This window comes from Cydia amplana, chromosome 14 (assembly GCF_948474715.1).
Source record: "Cydia amplana chromosome 14, ilCydAmpl1.1, whole genome shotgun sequence".
Lineage (NCBI taxonomy): Eukaryota > Metazoa > Arthropoda > Insecta > Lepidoptera > Tortricidae > Cydia > Cydia amplana.
The window spans coordinates 14,151,879-14,173,977 of NC_086082.1; the positions used below are offsets into that span (position 1 = coordinate 14,151,879).

At 41.1% G+C, this 22,099-nt stretch overlaps 1 protein-coding gene across 1 annotated transcript in view; it reads left to right on the top strand.

The window, feature by feature from the left end:
* The window catches only part of LOC134654187 (atypical protein kinase C), a 193,006-nt gene extending 180,551 nt beyond the window's left edge, over window positions 1-12,455 (top strand). The window contains exons 4-12 of the mRNA XM_063509639.1: window positions 293-378; window positions 877-1,076; window positions 1,937-2,087; window positions 2,444-2,664; window positions 3,248-3,428; window positions 3,883-4,095; window positions 7,350-7,517; window positions 9,326-9,441; window positions 12,324-12,455. Of these exons, the coding sequence (XP_063365709.1) occupies window positions 293-378; window positions 877-1,076; window positions 1,937-2,087; window positions 2,444-2,664; window positions 3,248-3,428; window positions 3,883-4,095; window positions 7,350-7,517; window positions 9,326-9,441; window positions 12,324-12,411 (1,424 nt within the window). The 3' untranslated portion in view covers window positions 12,412-12,455. The remainder of the gene's footprint in view (window positions 1-292; window positions 379-876; window positions 1,077-1,936; window positions 2,088-2,443; window positions 2,665-3,247; window positions 3,429-3,882; window positions 4,096-7,349; window positions 7,518-9,325; window positions 9,442-12,323) is intronic.
* Window positions 12,456-22,099: the final 9,644 nt, after the last annotated feature.

A 22,099-nucleotide genomic window follows, 5' to 3' on the forward strand; every position in this document is an offset into this window, starting at 1 on the left:
AGTCATTGCGATAGCTTCAAGAATATGAGTTTTTTTTTAATTTTCGTGAATTAATGGAGTGTTTTTGTAGAAATATCTAAAATACTACAACAAATAATACAAAACGCCATTCAAATGGCGTTTTGTATTATTTGTTTGCCAAAAAGCCATTTGAAGACTCACTGAATACGGTCAGAATTTTCAAGCGACGATGTTTGTTTACACAATGTTAATCTAATTTAAACTAACGTGTATGACAAATCTTAATTTCTTATATTATCAATCTTAACAATATATTTTTGTTAATTTCCAGGCAGCATATACAGGCGCGGCGCCCGGCGGTGGCGGAAGCTTTACCGCGTCAACGGCCACATCTTCCAGGCCAAGAGATTTAATAGAGTAAGTTGTCCAGCAACGGCTCGTTTTCTGGCCCGCCAGCTTTGCTCCCACTTTGTTGCACAGCTGCCGTTGATAACGGATTCAATTTACAGTTGTCTGAACTGGTTGAAAGTGGAAACTTTTTTGTTAGTAAGTTGGAAGTGCTTTGAATCAAAGAGTTGTAATTTTTTTACGTAACCGTTTTGTAGTAAGAACTTAAGGGGAGTCATTAAATGGGAAATAATTATTCCTTTTACAAGAATTCTAGAACATGTTATTCATAATATTTAAGGCCCTATCCGACAGAAAACATAAAACTTGGCAATACGTATTGGTTATTCAAGGCGAAAAAAAAAGAAAGAGGAAACAAGTCGTCATGTGCTAATTAAAAAACTATATGTGGCTTTCAATTGTCTTTCTTAAATTGGATTGCGTAAACTTGTCTTTTATCCGATATACCTAGTACAAGTAGGTATATATACTCGTATATTCAGTTTTTAACTTAACTTCCCTTTCCAGCGCGCCTTCTGTGCCTTTTGCCAGGACCGCATCTGGGGCCTGGGCCGCCAGGGCTTCAAGTGCATCCAATGCAAGCTGCTGGTGCACAAGAAGTGCCACAAGCTCGTGCAGAAACCCTGCTCCAGCGAGCATGTCGACCCTATTGAAATAAAGGATGACGCCAATGGGGAGAGCACGCTCGGCCGCGCTTCGTCCGTCAGGTGAGTCAGCCAAGAAGTATCAGTGTGTCGAATGTGGCCGTACATTTGCTGCAAAGATTGGCTATATCAGTCACCTGAGAGCGCACCAGCGACGCTCTCGGCGGTAGATAGCAGTCGCTGTGGCCGAAAACGGCTAGGAGATGATGATGATGATGATGATGATGATAATGATGATCAGTGTACCTCATGTCGTTTCCCATACGGCAATGCGTGTAAAGCCGATGTGGGCTTAGTGGGTAGGGCGTCTCCCCTTTTTCTCGCTAAGAGAAAGGAATGAGAGATGGGAGACCCACATAACCCCCGACGCCTCTCACAGGGGGTATGCGTCACCGCATTACCGCATCGTTAAATATGGGAATTCTTCCAAAATCTTTAGAAAATACTCCACCGAGACGCATCTTACTTACTCAGCATTGTAACGACGTTAGTACTCGTAAGTAGACTTAAGTTAAAATAACATAACGTCACTTTCACGTGCTTCGTTCACTTTTATTGGCTTGCTGGAGCTACAGTATTTTTGTTTTTCATATTAACTTGAGTTGAGCTTTCTGGATATCGAAAGATTATAAATTAGCTTTAACAGAAGCTTCATGGATAAAGACATCGCGTTAGCTGGTATTTTTAAACCTTCATCTAGGTACATTTTCGAAAAGTTTAAGGGTAGGCATTTAAATTCACCAAACACGCTTTATTGTGATACTTATAAACCCTTTCCATTGAGGGTCGTCTACCAAGCGTGTCAGAAGAAGGTGGTGTACAATGTCTTCTAACAAACTATGCTACTATTGTATCTTGGCTGACCGGACAGAATAACAACAAGAAGTAGTTCATCCACCCTTAACTGAAACTTTTTCGTCCAGGTCTCGAGCAGACCCGGAGCCTCCGCTGCCGGACACGCCGCCAGCGCCGGCGCCGGCGGTGCGCGAGGACCTGGAGCCGGGCTCGCAGCGCCAGTACTCGCTCGACGACTTCGAGCTGATCCGAGTCATCGGACGCGGCTCTTACGCCAAGGTAAGCGCCACTGATCATGGAAAAATCATCCCGTAGGTACTTTACGTTTAACTAAAATATGAATAATTCAAGCAATCGATGGTCCAGTCTTCATTATATAAATGTTTAGTCGAAAATTATAATACGCTCTGCACGTTTCAAAAAAAACTCCAGTGCGGACTAGAAGTTTGATGCGATGTTGATCAATGGATTATCAAAAATTTTAGAGGTAGCATACAGGTCAAGGTCAGTAGTTGAAATTGTTTCGTCTCATATTTTTAATTTACTTTAAGCCAACTCGTCCTGGTAGAAAATGTTCGCGACAGTGTTAGTTTCTTTACATCTTAGACATGAAATCCAAAATGTACATTCCCCAGGTGCTGATGGTAGAACTGAAGCGGACGAAACGCGTGTACGCGATGAAGGTGATCAAGAAGGCCCTTGTCACGGACGACGAGGACATCGACTGGGTGCAGACCGAGAAGCACGTGTTCGAGACTGCCTCCAACCACCCGTTCCTCGTGGGGCTGCACTCCTGCTTCCAGACTCCTAGTAGACTGTTCTTCGTCATCGAGTTTGTGCGCGGCGGAGATCTTATGTGAGTACACTGAAGCACGTGTTCGAGCGGAGGAGATCTAATGTGAGTACACTGAAGCACGTGTTCGAGACTGCCTCCAACCATGTTCCTCGTGGGGCTGCACTCCTGCTTCCAGACTCCTAGTAGACTGTTCTTCGTCATCGAGTTTGTGCGCGGCGGAGATCTAATGTGAGTACACTGAAGCACATGTTGTAACGGCCTCAAACAGTCTATTCCTTGTGGGTCTGTATTCCTACTTCCTAACTCCAAGCAGACTGTTCATCGGCGATCTAATATAAGTTCTTTACGGTTTGATTCCCAACGAATCTCTTAACTCAATACATTTCTGTAGGCGTTTTATGTGCCACTCGAAGAATACTTACATCTGACAAACTCAGTCGAAAGCCTTACTAAAATCGGTGTCTTTGAGACCAAGTTCGGCCTGGCCAGTCACATGCGAGCCCATAATAGGCGTAATCCATAATTACTGAGGTCGCCGTCATCGAAATCGATGAGGACTATAATATAATATATAAAATCGGTGTCAATAATGTCAATGTCTTGACTGCTGTCAGTGGCAGTGACAGAAATGGTCTCGTTCCAGGTTCCACATGCAGCGGCAGCGGCGGCTGCCCGAGGAGCACGCGCGGTTCTACGCCGCCGAGATCTCGCTCGCGTTACACTTCCTGCACGAGCGCGGGGTCATCTACCGCGACCTGAAGCTGGACAACGTGCTGCTCGACCACGAGGGACACATCAAGCTCACCGACTACGGCATGTGCAAGGTCAGACTTTATTATATACATATATCTTTTAATCTATCTGTCACTAGAAACATCCTGAAGTCATCTTACCGCGGCCGAGCTGATATCGCAATGTCTTTGAGAAACGTACATGAAATCCCTAGAATTCTGTTGACTTGTTTTCTGGTTAAAACTAGGGTTTGCAATCCGGATCCGAAATGTATGAAATTATCCGGATCCGCGGATCTTCCCATACATTTCAGATCCGTCGTGCAAGCCCTAGTTAAAACTGTTTTTCTTACTCTTTATTGTAGCCTGTTCCTCGTTGATAGATTCGCTTTAGCAACTTGAGGCAAAATTTTAGCGACTGCTATCTGATCTGGTACTTACGATATTTTCCTTCATTCAAAAGCGACCGGTAAGTATCACCAACCCAACCTAGCCCTTCCAAAACAATTAGAGTAGCCTTTTATTAACCGTTTATATAAAATGCCAGGAGGGTGTCCGCCCTGGCGACACGACGTCCACCTTCTGCGGGACGCCCAACTACATCGCGCCGGAGATCCTGCGCGGCGAGGAGTATGGCTTTAGCGTCGACTGGTGGGCCCTAGGGGTCCTCACCTACGAGATGCTAGCTGGAAGGAGCCCCTTCGACATCGCGCAGGCCGCCGACAACCCCGACCAGAACACTGAGGACTACCTCTTCCAGGTGAGACTGTTGACCCTGGTGGCTCTAGGGGTGCTGACGTACGAGATGTTAGCTGGAAGGAGCCCCTTCGACATCGCGCAGGCCGACAACCCCGACCAGAACACCGAGGACTACCTCTTCCAGGTGAGACTCTTGGCCCTGGTGGCTCTAGGGGTGCTGACGTACCAGATGTTAGCTGGAAGGAGCCCCTTCGACATCGCGCAGGCCGCCGACAACCCCGACCAGAACACTGAGGACTATCTCTTCCAGGTGAGACTGTTGACCCTATTGGCTCTAGGGGTATGACGTAGTGACGTACGAGATGTTAGCTGGAAGGAGCCCCTTCGACATCGCGCAGGCCGCCGACAACCCCGACCAGAACACTGAGGACTACCTCTTCCAGGTGAGACTGTGACCCTGGTGGCTCTAGGGGTGGTGATGTACGAGTTGTTAGCTGGAAGGAGTCCCTTCGATATCGCGCAGGCCGACAACCCCGACCAGAACACTGAGGACTACCTCTTCCAGGTGAGACTGTTGACCCTATTGGCTCTAGGGGTATGACGTAGTGACGTACGAGATGTTAGCTGGAAGGAGCCCCTTCGACATCGCGCAGGCCGACAACCCCGACCAGAACACTGAAGACTACCTCTTCCAAGTGAGACTGTTGACCCTGGTGGCTCTAGGGGTGCTGACGTAGTGACGTACGAGATGCTAGGTGGAAGGAGCCCCTTATATCGCGCAGGCCGACAACCCCGACCAGAACACTGAGGACTACCTCTTCCAGGTGAGACTGTTGACCCTGGTGGCTCTAGGGGTGGTGACGTAGTGACGTACGAGATGTTAGCTGGAAGGAGCCCCTTCGACATCGCGCAGGCCGCCGACAACCCCGACCAGAACACTGAGGACTACCTCTTCCAGGTGAGACTGTTGACCCTGGTGGCTCTAGGGTGTTGACGTATGAGATGTTCGCTAAAAGGAGTACCTTCGATAACGCGCAATGTGATGCACATCTGAAAAATGCACAGAGCTTACGATTGGACTGTATTTATGAGAGAGACAGTGTCATGACTGACGAAATTCTGATACCAGAATACTGACAACCTGACAAGTAATGTTAGTGCGTCTGCATTCGACAAATTGGTTAATTTGGGAAAGCCAAATTAATAAGGATCGTCAAGTCAACTAATGAGTTGCTTCTTATTTTTTACCCTATACAAATACGTCCGATTGGCTAAATCTAGTCTTTCAACCTACCCTCGAGTTGGATATGTCCATGTCCACTTGAAAGATGGGAGTCATAGATTGATAACACAATAGAGTTTCGAGGCTTCAATAAGTCTTTCTTATTATTTAACCCACTCATCCTTAACAATCTACTAGTTTAGGTAGCCTAGTCGGGTTGCAAGATAGGAATCGTGGACACTAATACATAACATCAACGTTTTAATTAATGAAAAAAAGTTTATTGTATAAATTTAGACATACAATAAATCACGTCCCTGTGTCCTGATCTAGGAAACCCTGTGTTACAGGACCCAGTTTCGTTACTTATACTAGTTTCTTAATCTATATATTGGTAGGTACAAATTGTACAGAGTTACACTGTGTGTGTGTGTGTGTGTGTGTTAGTGTGTATATTTATGATAAGGAAGTATTATTTCAATGTTATTATTATAAAATGTATATCTATGTAAGTATTGTAAATATTTAATTAATTATTTTAACACGTTTAGGAGGAGTTCAGTGTCGTGGTAATCTAGTTGAGTAAGCCAATTAGTTAAATACCGTTTGCTAGGAGGTCTCTTTATGGGATGTAGTTTGCAGAATGATTTCATTACTAGAGCTGAAATGAAGGGGTGAAATCTTTGGGCAAATTTTGTACGCGTTTTTGTGGTTTTCCAGCGCTGACGGCGTCTTGTGTCTGCTTCAAAAATCTTGTCATGCAGTTTTCCATAATTGTACATGATTTTTCTAAGACACAATTGGCGAACCGAGAGAACATTGGCAAGCGTGTATAGTTCTTTAGTACTGTATCGTGATGGTTTCCGGTAAATAACTTTGAGAAGAGACCGTTGAGCTCTTTCTAAAGTAATGAGGTGCGTCTTTGCCGCCCCTCCCCACACTGAATTGCAGTAGCATAGCAATTGATATGTTCCACTGCAGAGATGTACAAAATGGTTTAAAAAAAGCATTTAAATACAAAATGCAAAATACTTTTCAGATTTACTATTTCAAATGCAAAATACCAAATAGTTTTGCGTTTTGTATTTTAAATGCTAAATGCAAAATAGGTATTTTCAAAATACTTTTTCAAAATAAAATACCTTTTGACCAAATCTCAGATATTTTTATTTATTTTAGGTATTTATCATGAGAATAGCCATAGAATAGATAATGTTCGTCATTTTCGTTTCACATTGACACTAGTCAGACATAATAGCCAGTTTAGACTCTCGTGGCTCGCAAGCTCATCGAGCTAATATAATTTAAACACTAACGGCACGGCATAAGGTTTATAACCGAATGACAAGCCGAATGCGAGTGTGTCGAGGCGAGCCACGAGACGCGCCGCGAGCCGAGCCGCGAATCTAAACGGCTATAAGGCGCGCACTCTGACCAAAGAAAAACCGGCCAAGTGCGAGTCGGACTCGCGCACGGAGGGTTCCGCACCATCAACAAAAAATAGAGCAAAACAAGCAAAAAAACGGTCACCCATCCAAGTACTGACCCCGCCCGACGTTGCTTAACTTCGGTCAAAAATCACGTTTGTTGTATGGGAGCCCCACTTAAATCTTGATTTTATTCTGTTTTTAGTATTTGTTGTTATAGCGGCAACAGAAATACATCATCTGTGAAGATTTCAACTGTCTAGCTAACACGGTTCGTGAGATACAGCCTGGTGACAGACGGACGGACGGACGGACAGCGGAGTCTTAGTAATAGGGTCCCGTTTTTACCCTTTGGGTACGGAACCCTAAAAAAAGGGCGCGCATGGCTAGCAGACGCCTCTATCGGTCAAATTCGGCAATACAAGCGTCATTCGTTCATTTCATTTTGTTTGACTGGTAATGTTGGCTAAACTTAATCACAAAGTATTTTGCATTTTGAAATGAATATTAAAAATGCAAAATACATCTCGAAAAGTATTTCAAATAAAATACAAAATGTTTTTTACTAAAAGGCATTTAAATGCAAAATACAAAATAGGTATTTTGCATTTTGTATTTGCATTTTAAATAGAAGTATTTCAAATAAATCACATCTCTGTGTTCCAGGTGATCCTAGAGAAGACGATCCGTATCCCCCGCTCGCTGTCCGTGAAGGCCGCGTCGGTCCTGAAGGGCTTCCTCAACAAGAGCCCCTCGGAGCGGCTCGGCTGCGGCGAGAGCGGCTTCATGGACATCGTGCAGCATCCCTTCTTCAAGAGCATCGAGTGGGAGATGGTAAGCAGCGTTTAAGAGCCAACAGGAGTGGTCATTTCTCCATACAAACGTACTCGACTGTTTCCTCCGTGGGTTTTGAAACTGGAGCAATTATTTTTTCAACACAGATTAATATTGTCAATATCTGTGTCGGACCGTTTTGCTTTTTTTGATATTTTTGCTTTTTAAGCCGCTAGAGCCCTTCAAAAATGGCCAAAATGGCCTAATTGACTATGCCGCAATGAGAGGCGTGCTATTCCAAACTGATATCAATTAGTCAAAAAAGCAAAACGGTCCGACACAGATAATGTCATAATCATTTAGATTTCCAGATTTGGTTACGATTGGTTAAGTTTTGGTGGAGGAAACAGTCGAGTACAAAACCTCGATTTTTGAGATTTTTACGCAGGATTTTTCGCCTTGTCCTTGTCGCATTAGTTTTAGGAGCCGCTTCCATTAGCGAGACGGGTATATTTACCTAAAATATTTAAATCTTAGCTCCTGTTGGCTCTTAACACATTCATTGCCACCCAGCCAAACAAGACATCCGCGCCAGGCCACAAAAATTTCTTCATTTATATAATAGTACATTATTGTCGAGGTTCGGAAGTAGCTACTTGCAGGCTGAGGATTCATTTTAAACGGACGACCTTGGAAGTCCGTTTAATTGAATCCGAAGCCAGCAAGTAGCCTTCCAGCCGAGTCATATATAGTGCTTTTCTCAAAAATGGTGCAAGAAATATAAATATTTTACAGAAGCAACGTTCTAATTTTCACAAAAAAAGGTAAAACCATTAAAAAGATTTGCTTGCCGCAATTAAAAAAAAATACGCCAACGTATTTGAGACACCTAAATAGTCGCGGTACCAACATTATAATAATAAGTGCTGATCATCTGTTTGGCTGTTTAATGGACCTATGCCTTCATTTGATATGGCCATTTAAAGTTTTAAAAAGTTTGGAACTCGTTAAATAATGGAATTTGTATGCAACATTGTAGTCCCGAAATCGAGACTGCAATGTTTTTAACTTTTTAATTTTTTGAATGACCATAAACTACGCACTTCGTGACCTATTTTTTAACCGGCAACGTCGACTTTGCCGTCCATTTTTGAGAAAAGTACTTTATAGTAGTACCACGATCCTGACTATCAGGTCGTCCGTCCTGGGAACGAAATCATAAAATACCCGATAGTCGGGGTTTCGGCACTGAATGTGCTAAAGTACATGGTCTGTCCGTGGATATAACGCACGTGGACCGCAAGAGGGCATCAGATTTTGTGTCCAAGTTTACACGGGGCTAAGATTCGTAAAGTGGTTAAGGGAGACCTAATAGTATGTATAATGAAACCTCGTGGACTTCAGCTGCCCAAACACATAGATAAAGAAATGGTAATTTCTCTCGATTGAGGATTATAATAAATAAGGTATTATCTTGATTGTAGTTAACTATAAAGTGGTGGGTTATCGCCATTATACGTCAAATAATGGTGGCCAGACCCCACCCGCCAGTGACGTAGACGACAGCCTTGGCCAGAAGTATTGAAGACAAAACCTTATAAAAAAGATAAAACCTTAATACGTCTGACGAAGGCATATTATGCTCGGCATGTTCAGTTCTTAATTTTTTAACGGTCCATACAAAATAACCTCAGCAGAGTAATAGATTCGTATCTAACGGCGTTATTCATAAAAGTCTGCTAATTAAGTTAATCAGCTGATTATCGTTTGTCCCTCTCTAAGACATAACGACAGATAGAGCAAACGACGATCAGCAACTGATAGTTAGCAGCCGTTTATGAATAACGCCAATAATGTTTGTGTTTCAGCTGGAGCAGAAGCAGGTGGTGCCGCCGTTCAAGCCGCGGCTGGAAGGCGAGCGTGACCTCGCCAACTTCCCGCCAGAGTTCACCGACGAGCCCGTGCACCTCACGCCCGACAACGAGTCAGTACTACATGAACACGCGGGTCCACACAGAACGAGCGGTCTCACGAGGCAATTTCCGAGCGAGACAGCTCGGTCTTTGTAGACGTGCCTCGGCCGCATTGCCTCACCCGAGACACATCTCCACTGGCCGAGCTTCGCGCGGCAATTTCCGAGCGAGCCGCCACGCGAGTAAATAGCAGCATTAGCAGCTCGGTCTATGTAGAGGTGCCTCGGCCGCATTGCCTCACCCGAGACTCGTCTCCACCGACCGAGCTGCGTTGCGCGGCAATTTCCGAACGAGCCGCCACGCGAGTAAATAGCAGCATTAGCAGCTCGGTCTATGTAGAGGTGCCTCGGCCGCATTGCCTCACCCGAGACTCGTCTCCGTAAGACCGAGTTGCTTCGCGCGGCAATTTCCGAACGAGCCGCCTCAAGAGGAAATAGCAGCATTAGCAGCTCGGTCTATGTAGACGTGCCTCGGCCGCATTGCCTCACCCGAGACACGTCTCCATCTACCGAGCTGCTTCGCGCGGCAATTTCCGAGCGAGCCGCCTCAAGAGGAAATAGCAGCATTAGCAGCTCGGTCTATGTAGAGGTGCCTCGGCCGCATTGCCTCACCCGAGACACGTCTCCATCTACCGAGCTGCTTCGCGCGGCAATTTCCGAACGAGCCGCCTCAAGAGGAAATAGCAGCATTAGCAGCTCGGTCTATGTAGACGTGTCTCGGCCACATTACCTCGGGCGAGGCACGTCTCCACTCACCAAGCTGCTTCGCGCGACAATTTCCGAACGAGCCGCCTCAAGAGGAAATAGCAGCATTAGCAGCTCGGTCTATGTAGACGTGCCTCTGCCGCATTGCCTCGCATGAGACACGTCTCCACCGACCGAGCTGCTTCGCGCGGCAATTTCCTCTCGAGGCCGCTCGTTCTATTTGGACCCGCTTATAAAGGAATACACACGTAGACTACTTTACTTCTTAATTAATTGCCGTATAAAAATAACTTAGTAAAAAAAACTAAAACGACAAGTAACATACTTTCTAGCACAATATTAACCGGTTTATATTGACGATCGTAGTTAACCGGTTAAACGTATTCCGGTTATTACTAGTACTACAAAGCTCAACCTTTCCTGCTCGCGTCATTCACCATCATGGTCTAATAAAACATGGTCTTCTCTTCCCAGAGTGTCACTTGCCTACGTCACAATAACATTGCCACTTTATTTCAACATAACATGTTACATGGGTACATTATATCTATGGTTAATAAGTTAAAATATTTCTTTATAATTTTATAATTTTCATTTATTTGTATTTTATCTTAAATTTTACAATAACACGTCATTTTTAATTATTCGTTAGCAATATCTTCCGATTCACGAAAGAAATTTCAGACGTTCGGGTAATTCTGTTTACACTACTGGCAACACAGGATAGCGCTGTCACATTTGACAATCCGCCATTTTGTCCCTGACCGTCATCCTTGTCGAACGCGTGTTAATTGTTATTTCCTTCTCGCTCAGTGTCAGCAGTCGCAGTGTTTTCCAAACTTTTCACGTCGTAAGCTTGGTAATTAATGTTTTGTTACGAAAATGGTTGGCTGTTCTATTCGGAACTGTAAGAGTAGGGGTGAAAAGGGCAGTATAGATTTGTTTTATTTTACTATGTTTCTACATGAATAACTTAAAATTAATGCCGTTAAAATAATTTTCACCGTTGGTTAAAATTCTCCCACATTTTAAAGTTTGAGAACCTGTAAACAGCATGATGACGTAGGCAAGTGACAGTTAGGTCATTCGCGAATCTCGGAAGAGAGTACCAGGCGGAGTATATTATTATACCATGTTCACCATCAAATGTCATCTCATAAGACACTAAGAACTAATTTATCTTGACTAGGCAGAGTATAGCATTGAAATAAGTTCGACTCCCTAAAGCTTATGCTGATCTCTCAACCTCAATAAAGTATACACACCATGGAGACAACCAAAATATTCATGCCCAACTTTTAGAAATCTTCATTGTTATCCGAATTACGGTTATAGTCTGTCAAGCAGGAAATGTCAGTAGCAATGTAAATTAAGCAAACTAAAGTATGGTATCCCTACTATCCCAAGGAAACGAACAAAAAGCAGCAATGTACTTCGAACAACGATGAAAATGTAAACAAAACAGTTCCACAGATAAGATATAAAAGACACGCGATTTTCGAACGATTCAAACGTAGTTTTGCTAACCCGCGACTTTTCAAACTTGCCGCCTTTTTCTACAAGATTTGCTTGACCAAGAACAGTTTTCTTTTTCTGACTATATTATTATTGTTCAAATGTGATTGACTAGCTTTGGATTCCTCCGAAAACGGTGCCGTGATATTACGGCCGCTATATAGCGTTGACTGACGTCACTAGAACGTTGTCTATGTAAACAAGATGGCGCGGTTTCCTAGACGGTGTTACGTTACGTTGACTGTCAACGTAACGTAAGATGACGGCCGTCATGACCTTGTCGATAGTTTCGTGAACGTTTTATTAGATAGCGGTGACGCCATTTTGAATAAATGACACGAGACTTGAATAAATGATTCCGTACTACGATTATTTTCCTCTTCTGATGATATTTCATCCTCCAAGTAAATTATAGATGATCAAGCAAATCTTGTCAGTAGGAAAAGGCGCGAAATTCAAATTTTCTATGGGACGTTACCCCACCGCGCCTACATTTTTCAAATTTGCCGCTTTGACCTTGGTGGCTGACGGTGTGTTACGACGCCGTGGTACTTTCCACATGTCGCCACCGTAAAGACGGCCGTCTTTTGCGGCCGCTATATGACGGCCGTTATATGACGGCACCGTTTTCGGAGGAATCCAAAGCTTAACGCACACAATTGTTATGTTCACAGCAACGTGATCGCGGACATCGACCAATCAGAGTTCGAAGGCTTCGAATACGTGAACCCGCTCCTCATGTCCCTCGAGGACTGCGTGTGACACCACGCTTGCCTGCTGCACCCCTACCACGATCCCGCCATGGTAAATACTACCTTACACTGTAGAGATAAGGCTCACAACACATCGACCAGAGTTCGAGGCCTCGAGTACGTGAACCCGCTCCTCATGTCCCTCGAGGACTGCGTGTGACACCACGCTTGCCTGCTGCACCCCTACCACGACCCCGCCATGGTAAATACTACCTTACCACTGTAGAGATAAGGCTCACAACACATCCATTGAGTATTTAATACGTTGACTGTACAATTGTACAAATACGCTGATACGGTTTTGGTTTGTAGGTACCTGTCTTAACCTGTAGCGTCCCACCGCCCTAATACCAGTACTGGTGTCAGAGCGACGTACACGCAGCTGCAAAAGTGCATACCCACTTTATGAATAAAATAAATAAAATAAATAAAATATGTCTTTCTAACTCCATAAACAACGAGCAATTTAATGCCCCTACTCTTACTAAAATCAGACGAGATTTTTTTATTTTTTGTTTATTTTTTGTAATTTATTTTACTTTTATGGATATTACAACGGCTTATTAAGATATTTAAATTAGTAAATTGAATCGCCTCTTTGAATCGGAACTGTCATTGACATCAATTTTGTCATTTGTCCCAGTTAGAAATAAAATTTACTTAATTTTTCATTTGAAATATCTTACAAAGCTGTTTAAATACCACATTGCCACTTGTAAAAGTAAAATAAATTACAAAAAATAAACAAAAAAATAAAAAAATCTTGTCTGATTTTAGTAAGAGTAGGGGCATTAAATTGCTAGTTGTTTATGGAGTTAGAAAAACATATTACTGATCACGACTCAAATGTCACCCTGTATTTCGGGGATCTCGGAAACGGCTCTAACGATTTCGATGAAATTTGGTATATGGGGGTTTTCGGGGGCGAAACATTGATCTAGCTAGGTTTTATCTCTGGGAAAACGCTAATTTTTGAGATTTTATATGTTTTCCGAGCTTTGCTCGGTCTCCCAGATAGGTATTATACATAAAGTGGGTATACACTTTTGTAGAGATCTTGCCCTATAACGGTCTTCCCAGTAATTAATTTTATATGTCTTCTCCACATTGACCATAATATTTATTGTTATATTTGACGACTGGTCTGGCCTAGTGGGTAGTGACCCTGCTTGTGAAGCCGCGGTCCTGGGTTCGAATCCCGGTAAGGGCATTTATTTGTGTGATCAGCACAGATATTTGTTCCCGAGTCCTGGGTGTTTTCTATGTATTTATGTATTTGTAAGTATATTATATATATCGTTGTCTGAGTACCCACAACACAAGCCTTCTTCAGCTTACTGTGGGACTTAGTCAATCTGTGTAAGAATGTCCTATTGGCAAGGTGCGAGGTCGGTGGAGGGGGAAGTGGCGCTGATCGTCACAAACACAGGTAATCTTATGGAATGTCCGACATTAGTACTAGCGGCAGCCGCTTGAACTAATTTTACTCCATAAGATTTAACGTAGAAAGTCCGCCAAAATGAGGGCAGCACCAGTCGTGCACCTAGCGAATAATATTTATTTATTTGTTGTCGCAGGTTCAAATCCTGGCTCGTACCAATGAGTTATTCGGAACTTATGTACGAAATATCATTTGATATTTACCACTAGCTTTTCGGTGAAGGAAAACATCGTGAGGAAACCTGCATACATCTGCGAAGAAATTCAAAGGTGTATGTGAAGTCCCCAATCCGCATTGGGCTAGCGTGGGGACTATAGCCCGAGCCCTCTCGCGCATGAGAGGAGGCCTGTGCCCAGCAGTGGGACGTATATAGGCTCAATTTATTATTATTATATTCCTTTATTTATCTTTCCTCTTACGTTAGGTTATTTATAATATGAATATAAAAGTAAAATATACAAACACTTACAAAACAATAAAAAATACATATAAACACATTATAAAAAACCTAACCTAGAATGCCGCCGGCAGCGGGGCAGGGCCCAAGCTACCGGTGGTCAGGGCCGCAGAGAGAGGAACCGGCGGACTATCCGCGCCGTGTCCAAGATCACCGCCTTCTGCATCTGGCCCTTGATCCAACCACCTAGCGAGAGTCTCTCAAGATGTTGGTCGAGACTCTTCGCTATTAGACCGTTCGCTGAAACAACTATCGGGACAATGATCGTCGAATCAACATCCCACATGGCGGTTATCTCTTGAGCCAAGTCTAGGTACAATTATTATATTATTATTATTTGTTGTCAGGCGTTCGGTTACGGCGAGTCGTCCTCGTCGGACTACGACTCGGTGTGCTCGTCGCTGCCGCCGCGCAAGCCCACGCTGCTGCAGCACATGTTCTGTCTGCCGCTCAACTGACCCCGCCACGACTAACCGGTTACGACTCCAACCGGTTACACCTACCAATTAACCGGTTTCGAGTTTTGGTTGTAGCTTTTTATTAGGTCTGCCACTCAACTAACCCCGCCACGACTAACCGGTTACACGTACCAATTAACCGGTTTCGAGTTTTGGTTTTAGCTTTTTATTTCTGCAGCACATGTTCGATCTGCCGCTCAACTGACAACGCCACGACTAACCGGTTTACACGTACCAATTAACCGGTTTCGAGTTTTGGTTGTAGCTTTTTATTCGGTCTGCAAATCAACTGACCCCGCCACGACTAACCGGTTACACATACCAATTAACCGGTTTCTAGTTTTCGTTATAGTTTTTCTTGCAATTTTAAATTGTAACTGTCTAAGATAACTTTGTATCGAACACACAAATGACTGATGACATTTACCACAGTTAGTCATTGCAAATGCCATGCAGAGTTAGCTTGGTCAGACTTCGAATTTGACATTTCAATGTTGTAAATTGCTTGTAAAAGGTTCTGAATAGTACCGGCAAAGAGTTATTAATAGTAGAAGAGGTATATAGTCTATTAAAATGCGTGCCTTGAATTCGACTACATTACGCGGTTATTCTCTTTGTCAAATCTTACCACAAAAAATTTGACGCCGTACAGCGTCATGAGTCATCTTTAACTGTCAAACTTGGAGGCACAATTTTAGCTTAGACTTTATATGTCTTATCCTATTAAAGCATCTTTGGTACTGTGGCCCGTTTCTCAAAAGCTTGTAACTTGTAATACACGTGGAAGTCCCTTTCTAATAAAAGCTGTCAAAAAGTGACATCCGCTTGTATTACAAGTTACAAGCTTTTGAGAAACGGGCCTCTGGAATGACATGCTTCCATTTACATTAGATGAAAAATCGTGGCACCTTGCATTTGCAAAAAGTGATTGTTTAGTACTTAAAATTATTATAACAGAATTATTTTAACCGGTTGCAAGCCTCGATGGAAAGTGAATTTTGAAATAAATCATTGTTGAATAACAAGTCAAAATTAAGGTATGAATAAGTTAAAGTGACAATTGTTATACCAAACAAAAATTATACAAACGTCACATTAAAGTGTGGCGAAGGCTATGCTTAAGGCTAAGCTGGTCAAAGTTAGAACTTGGAATCGACTTTATTTGTATTTTGAAGAATAGGGGAGTACAGCGGACAAAGGCTTGCCTTGTTATATGATACGGTTCGAATGTAAGGTCAATTGTAAAACATGATAAGCGACGTTTCTTCAAGTCTAATGTTAAAATCACTGGCTGTTACAGACTGAAGTGAAAAAAATATAACTTAAACGATTTCTGAATTTATCTAAAATTATATAAAAATGTAAAGCTTTAGATTAGATATTACTTGTGTTCACGATTATTTGTTTACCTCAGAGTTTAAAGTATGTTTTTGCGGTTCCGTGACCCGAAGAGTATAAATAGAATGTGTTTACATAAGCACTTAGCTCCAAAAACAATAATAAGTATAAATCTGTCTAAATAATCTAAAATGTGTCTAATTTTTGGAGCTAACTGTATATATGTAAATATTAAACGTAGTAAACAGATCTGAATTCTACATCTCTTCGAAAGGAATTGATGGGAGTTGACACAGACACTGTTCTGGTGGTTGGTGCTCGAATTCTACGTCTGTAACTAGATAACCCTTCAACATTCAGGTAGCAGCGGGTGGCGTCACACAGTTTTCCTATTATATTATAATAAATCTTAGATCACTTCGAATTAAGCCCGAAGCCACTTCGGGCTGAAAAACGCTTCTTATGTACATAAAATTATCTCTATGTATACAAAACGTATAAATATTTATAGTTATAAATATTTTTGAAACTATTCTAATGTCTCTTCGCGTACGCGAACACCGAGCTACATCGCGGTGTCTACCATCTATATATGTTTCTTGAGCAATAATATATTGTAGTTATATATCTATATGGGGACAGGTGATAATGCTCAATGAATGGCACGTAAGGAATTAAAAGTAGATAAAAATATCGCCCTTTAAATGCAGGCGCGTATTTTAGCCCTTCTCCAATATTAGTGTTTTCCCTAGATGCCTAGTTTAAGCTAGAGTCTTGCTACGATTCTTTGCGGGGAGTCTCGCGTGGCGTGTACTGTATAGAAATCCTTGTATCGTTAACACCTCTCAGAGAACAATCGAATGTAAACCTTGTCTATATGAGTGTATGGACTGTAATCGCTACCTGCCGTAGTAAGCCGAGTGTACATAAGTCACGCTTTATTCCTATTATACTGTAAATTAATGTATCCATTCCCTACCGTAGCTTCCGTTGTCGTTCATAGCTAACACCACTCGTTTAGGTAGCCAACGAATTTTATAAAATATTATATATGTAATTATAAATATTGAGCACTGATACAAACTCGTGTACATTAACAAAATAAAAATATTAAAAAATACAATCGGTTATAAAAATATTATAACAAATTATTGTTAAAGTAGAAGGAAAGACTTATTATATAATGATATGGTTACGTATATGGTAATTATTGGGGCGTATGCCGGTGTCCACGGACTATTCTAAATAACGTAGTATCTATTAGACATTTTGCACCGATATTCTAGTGATCACGCTCTTGGCTCGGCGACTACCTTAACTGATTAGAATGCCGAATTCTAAAACATATTTTAACTAACCCCTAACTAAACAAGTGTTACACCAAGAAACATATGGCATAACCTACAAGAACAGTTATTGCTTTATTTCTATCGTGAATCCAACAAAATGTTTAGCAAAAATAAACTATGCAGATTCGGATGAAATATTAAACTATAAAATGAGCCAAATATTTTGCGGTGTAATGATAAGGTACCTTTTAAATGTAGAGTAAATTATATTTTGTCTGCATTCCATTTCTTCTAAGTGTTGCCACTGCCGCCCAGAATGTTAAACTTCTATGTTATCGTTGGTATCAATGGATTTTATAATTGAAGTTTAATTTCTTTGATTATTATAAAAAATATCAAGCTGCATGAATGTGGTACAACTCCGTTATTAGAAGTGTAATTTCAACAGCTGTTAGACTGACGCTTGACGCTGGCAAGTCAGCCATATTTGGCGCGTTTTCGCTTATTGGTAGGTAGTTGATAGGTACATTTATTCGTTGCTTTTCATATTTTACTAGGGTATTCAAACCAATGATTATTAACCGGTTAATTTTAATAACCGGTAATTTACCGGTTTCGATTATTTACATTTTACCATGTGTTGCGTGACGGGCGCTTTGCGTTGTCGAACCCGCGCGGGGTTTTGTATTATTTTAAGTATTTAACTATTATTAAGCTGTATTTTGGTACTATTAACTCTATTTTAAGCGTAATTAGTTAACATTCCAATGTCTGACTTTATATTTGTTTGTGCGACATGGTGACACGCATGGATCAAGTTCCAATTTATCTTTTTATACGGTTTAATAGGTTCTAATAAAATGTTGAGATTATTGTATATCTTTTTAGAACTTTGTTCTCGTTCGTTTAATCAAATTAAGTTTGAAATATATCTAAATATTCCTGTATCATACTAACCGCATGACAAATGACATTTAAATCACTGTTAATTATAAAAGGAATTGTTGAACACTTTATTGATATGTTAAAGTCGCCGTTTAGAACAAATTATGTATCTTAGTTTTAAGTTTTAGTTGTATGTCGATACATCCGATGTATGGAGCTTTATGTAGTATGGTTTACATATTGGATGTGTGTACGAACACCGAGCGAGTGAAGAGTCTCTGTCGACTGGATACCTAACTTGGGATACTGTACTATTCTGTGCTTAATTGAAAATAAAGAAAGATTAATCTGACTTGCGACTTGTTAATTCAACAGATATAACGATTAACGATTTATCTGAAATCGACTATTCATCATCTGGGGCCTGTTTCTCAAAAGCTTGTAACTTGTAATACAAGCGGAGGTCACTTTTTGACAACTTTTTTTAGAAAGGGACTTCCACTTGTATTAGAAGTTATAAGCTTTTGAGAAACGGGCCCCTGGCATCATTGGTGGTGTCGTCATCGTCTTTACGAAGTAAATAAACAAGAATTGCTCGTTTAATTATACAAATATCTGGGTGACCGAGCTTCGCTCGGAAAACATAAAAAAACTCGAAAATGCGCGTTTTCCCAGAGATAGGACCTAGCTAGATCGATTTTTCGCCCCCAAAAACCCCCATATAGCAAATTTCATCGAAATCGTTAGAGCCGTTTCCGAGATCCCCGAAATATATATATATATTATATATATATATATACGAAAACGAGCAATTCTTGTTTATTTATATATATACATATATATATAATAATAATTGCTCGTTTAAAGGTATTAGAATATAAGTGAATGGTTCACTTGACTTAAAACAAACCTTATTCATTAGTATTCTAAGTAAATATAAATGAAACCCAATGTCCAATCACAAAATAAATTTATTATATTTGATAATAACGTAGACATTGCGGGACAGGTCGATACATCTACACAATATAGGATAAGCTCTATTACCCTCTATAAATACATAAAAATATTTTCAAGCCTAGCTGTGCTTTTTAGTTCTCTTATGACTATAAAGGATGACTCGCGTTATAACGGTCCGGGTCCGGGCCTAGGCGCCTGACACTCAGTTTTATAAAAAAGCATCACGTGATGACCAGTCATCCGTCATAGAAAACGAAGTGTCGGATGCCTCGACCCGCACCCAGACCGTTCTAAGGTGAGTCATCCTTAACCCTTTGACCGCCACAGACGGCTGTGGACGTCACCGGAGTCTTGCCAACCACGACCACAGCCGTCAACTTCGCCAATGCAATAGAGACCTACGCGGGACTCCGCAAAGTTCAATTTCGCTTAGATAATCGAGATCGCCTGGTGTCCGCGGCACGGCATATTCCTTCGCCGTCTGGCGTTCAAAGGGTTAACGGAGATTAATTTTGATGTCGAGATATTTTCCAATATAAGATGATACACGTATGGTTATGATAAACTTTCATAAGTACGTAAGTAGAACGTGCAATATTTAGACATGAGTACAGTCGCCATTAGATATATCGGAGCGGCCAAGGTGCTCAAAAATATCTGGACACGCACTCTAACGCCTTGGCCTTGGCAATAGAGGCGTGTTCAGATATTTGTGAGCACCTTAGCCGCTCCGATATATTTGATGGCGACTGTACATGAATTTTAGTGCACGAACATGACAAAAAACATATTTAGTGTCCAAAACACTAAAAACAAAAAATAGGTTTAAATTAGTGGTCCGTACTTTCCATATTATCTTACTTACAGAAAAACCATGTCATTATTTAGTAGTTCTAGTACGGTCACTTCTGAAAATATCCATACGGACAAAGTGCCAAAAATATGTATATGACACCGTAAGATTGTGAACCCGTTAGTTTATAATCTAACGTAGGTTAGGTTAGGTTAGATTATAATGTCCCTACCGTCAGTTTATAATGTAACTAGCGAGATTATAATATGACGAGTGTTTACAATTTTACGGTGACATATACACTACCTTAATATATGGGCAATAAGGTCGTGTATACATTACATAGATACATACATATTTTTGGCACTTTGTTCGTATCGATATTGCTAGACGTGCCTGTACCAGTAGCAGAACAAGCACTAAAGTTAGTTTTTTTTAGCAATACATAGAAAGAAGGTAAGCGATCTTGAAATGTCTTTTTATTAAAAATCACCATTGAAAAATAAGTCACAGCAAACATGTTAGTATTATACATCATATACGATCTTTGACATTCTTTTGCTTTCATAATTATGTAATATAAACAAATATAAACGAATTTTTTAAATCGTTTTTCAATATAAAAAAAATACACGTCAAGATTGTTTACCTTCTTTCTAATGCTGAAAAAAACGAACTAAGTAAGTTTTCGCGCTACTAAATTAGTGTAATTATGTATTAACACTGATAAACTAGTTAAACTACGCATGATCAAGATAACAGCCATTGACATCACAAAATTCACAAATATAGAAAACTAAAATAATATTTACAGTACATAATGGTGCTACTTTCTCGCACTAATGCGGGAATGAACCGGTGAATGAACACTTTCCGTACCTATGTCGAAAGTTTAAAGGACCATATGTACTGTAAAACGTTTTACGATACACGTGCGAAAAGGCAATTCGCAACTCGTGTCGATTTAAAACACTCCCTTCGGTCCATTTATCTCCACCTGTTGCCAATTTCCTACTTTTCGCCCTTGCAATATGTAATATTATATTGCAATAATATTGCATCATATTATGATGTTAATACTGCAAGTGCAAGTCTTATCAAATACTGATTCTATGAGATTGATCATTCGAATTTCTACTATTAACTACTAAAAAAGATTGATAAAGAAATACATGGACTATAAATGCGAAAATACTGGTCTTTTGTATTTTTAAGTAGGTTTTATATGAATTATATTAACCAATAGAGATATCGTGTCACAATATTCATAAAACTACTGCAATAGAAGCCAAACACAATCTTTGAAAACGTAAAGAGTAACTAATCACTATTGTGTAGGTACATATTTATTATAATAATGGAATGGAGTGATACTAAGATGATTTTGTGAAAATTTATGTTTACATACATAACCGCCATGTACAGTCAGCAGCAGAAGTCGCTAAGCGGGCGAGATGTTCAAAATTACCTTGACGCGCTCTTATTCTCTTAACAATAAAGTCGCGTCAAGACCATTTTGAACACCTCGCCCGCTTAGCAACTATTGCTGCTGACTGTTATGTACAGCAGCGAAATACAAAAAGACGAAAGATTGATGTGTTTTAGAAGTTAATAACAATGTTCAGTTTGATTACTTGCTATCACTGACAATCCAACCTCTAGACTGAGCTTAGGCCAATTCTTTCATGAAACCGATGCTGCCACAAATACGGGGGTGCGGGGGGACGAGGTGAGCGAATCCCGTGACGTGATTGGTCCGTTCAAAGACACGGACCAATCACGGCACGGGATTGACTCGAAGATGGAGTAACGCTACCGTATGTGTGGCAGAGGGGGTAGCGCGACTATGCTATGTCTAGAGGTTGGATTGTCTGTGCTTGCTATACTCGTCAAAATCGTAAATACCTATGTGTAATTTTGACACTCGATTTTAGTAAATTCATCAAAAGTACCACATATTCACTCAAGAGTCAAGACACAGCACAGACTCTTCACAAGACATTGATCAAATTTGGTCGTTGATATTAACACATTCAGTGCCAGCGACTCGCTAGGGGAATTCACTGTTCGTAGGCGC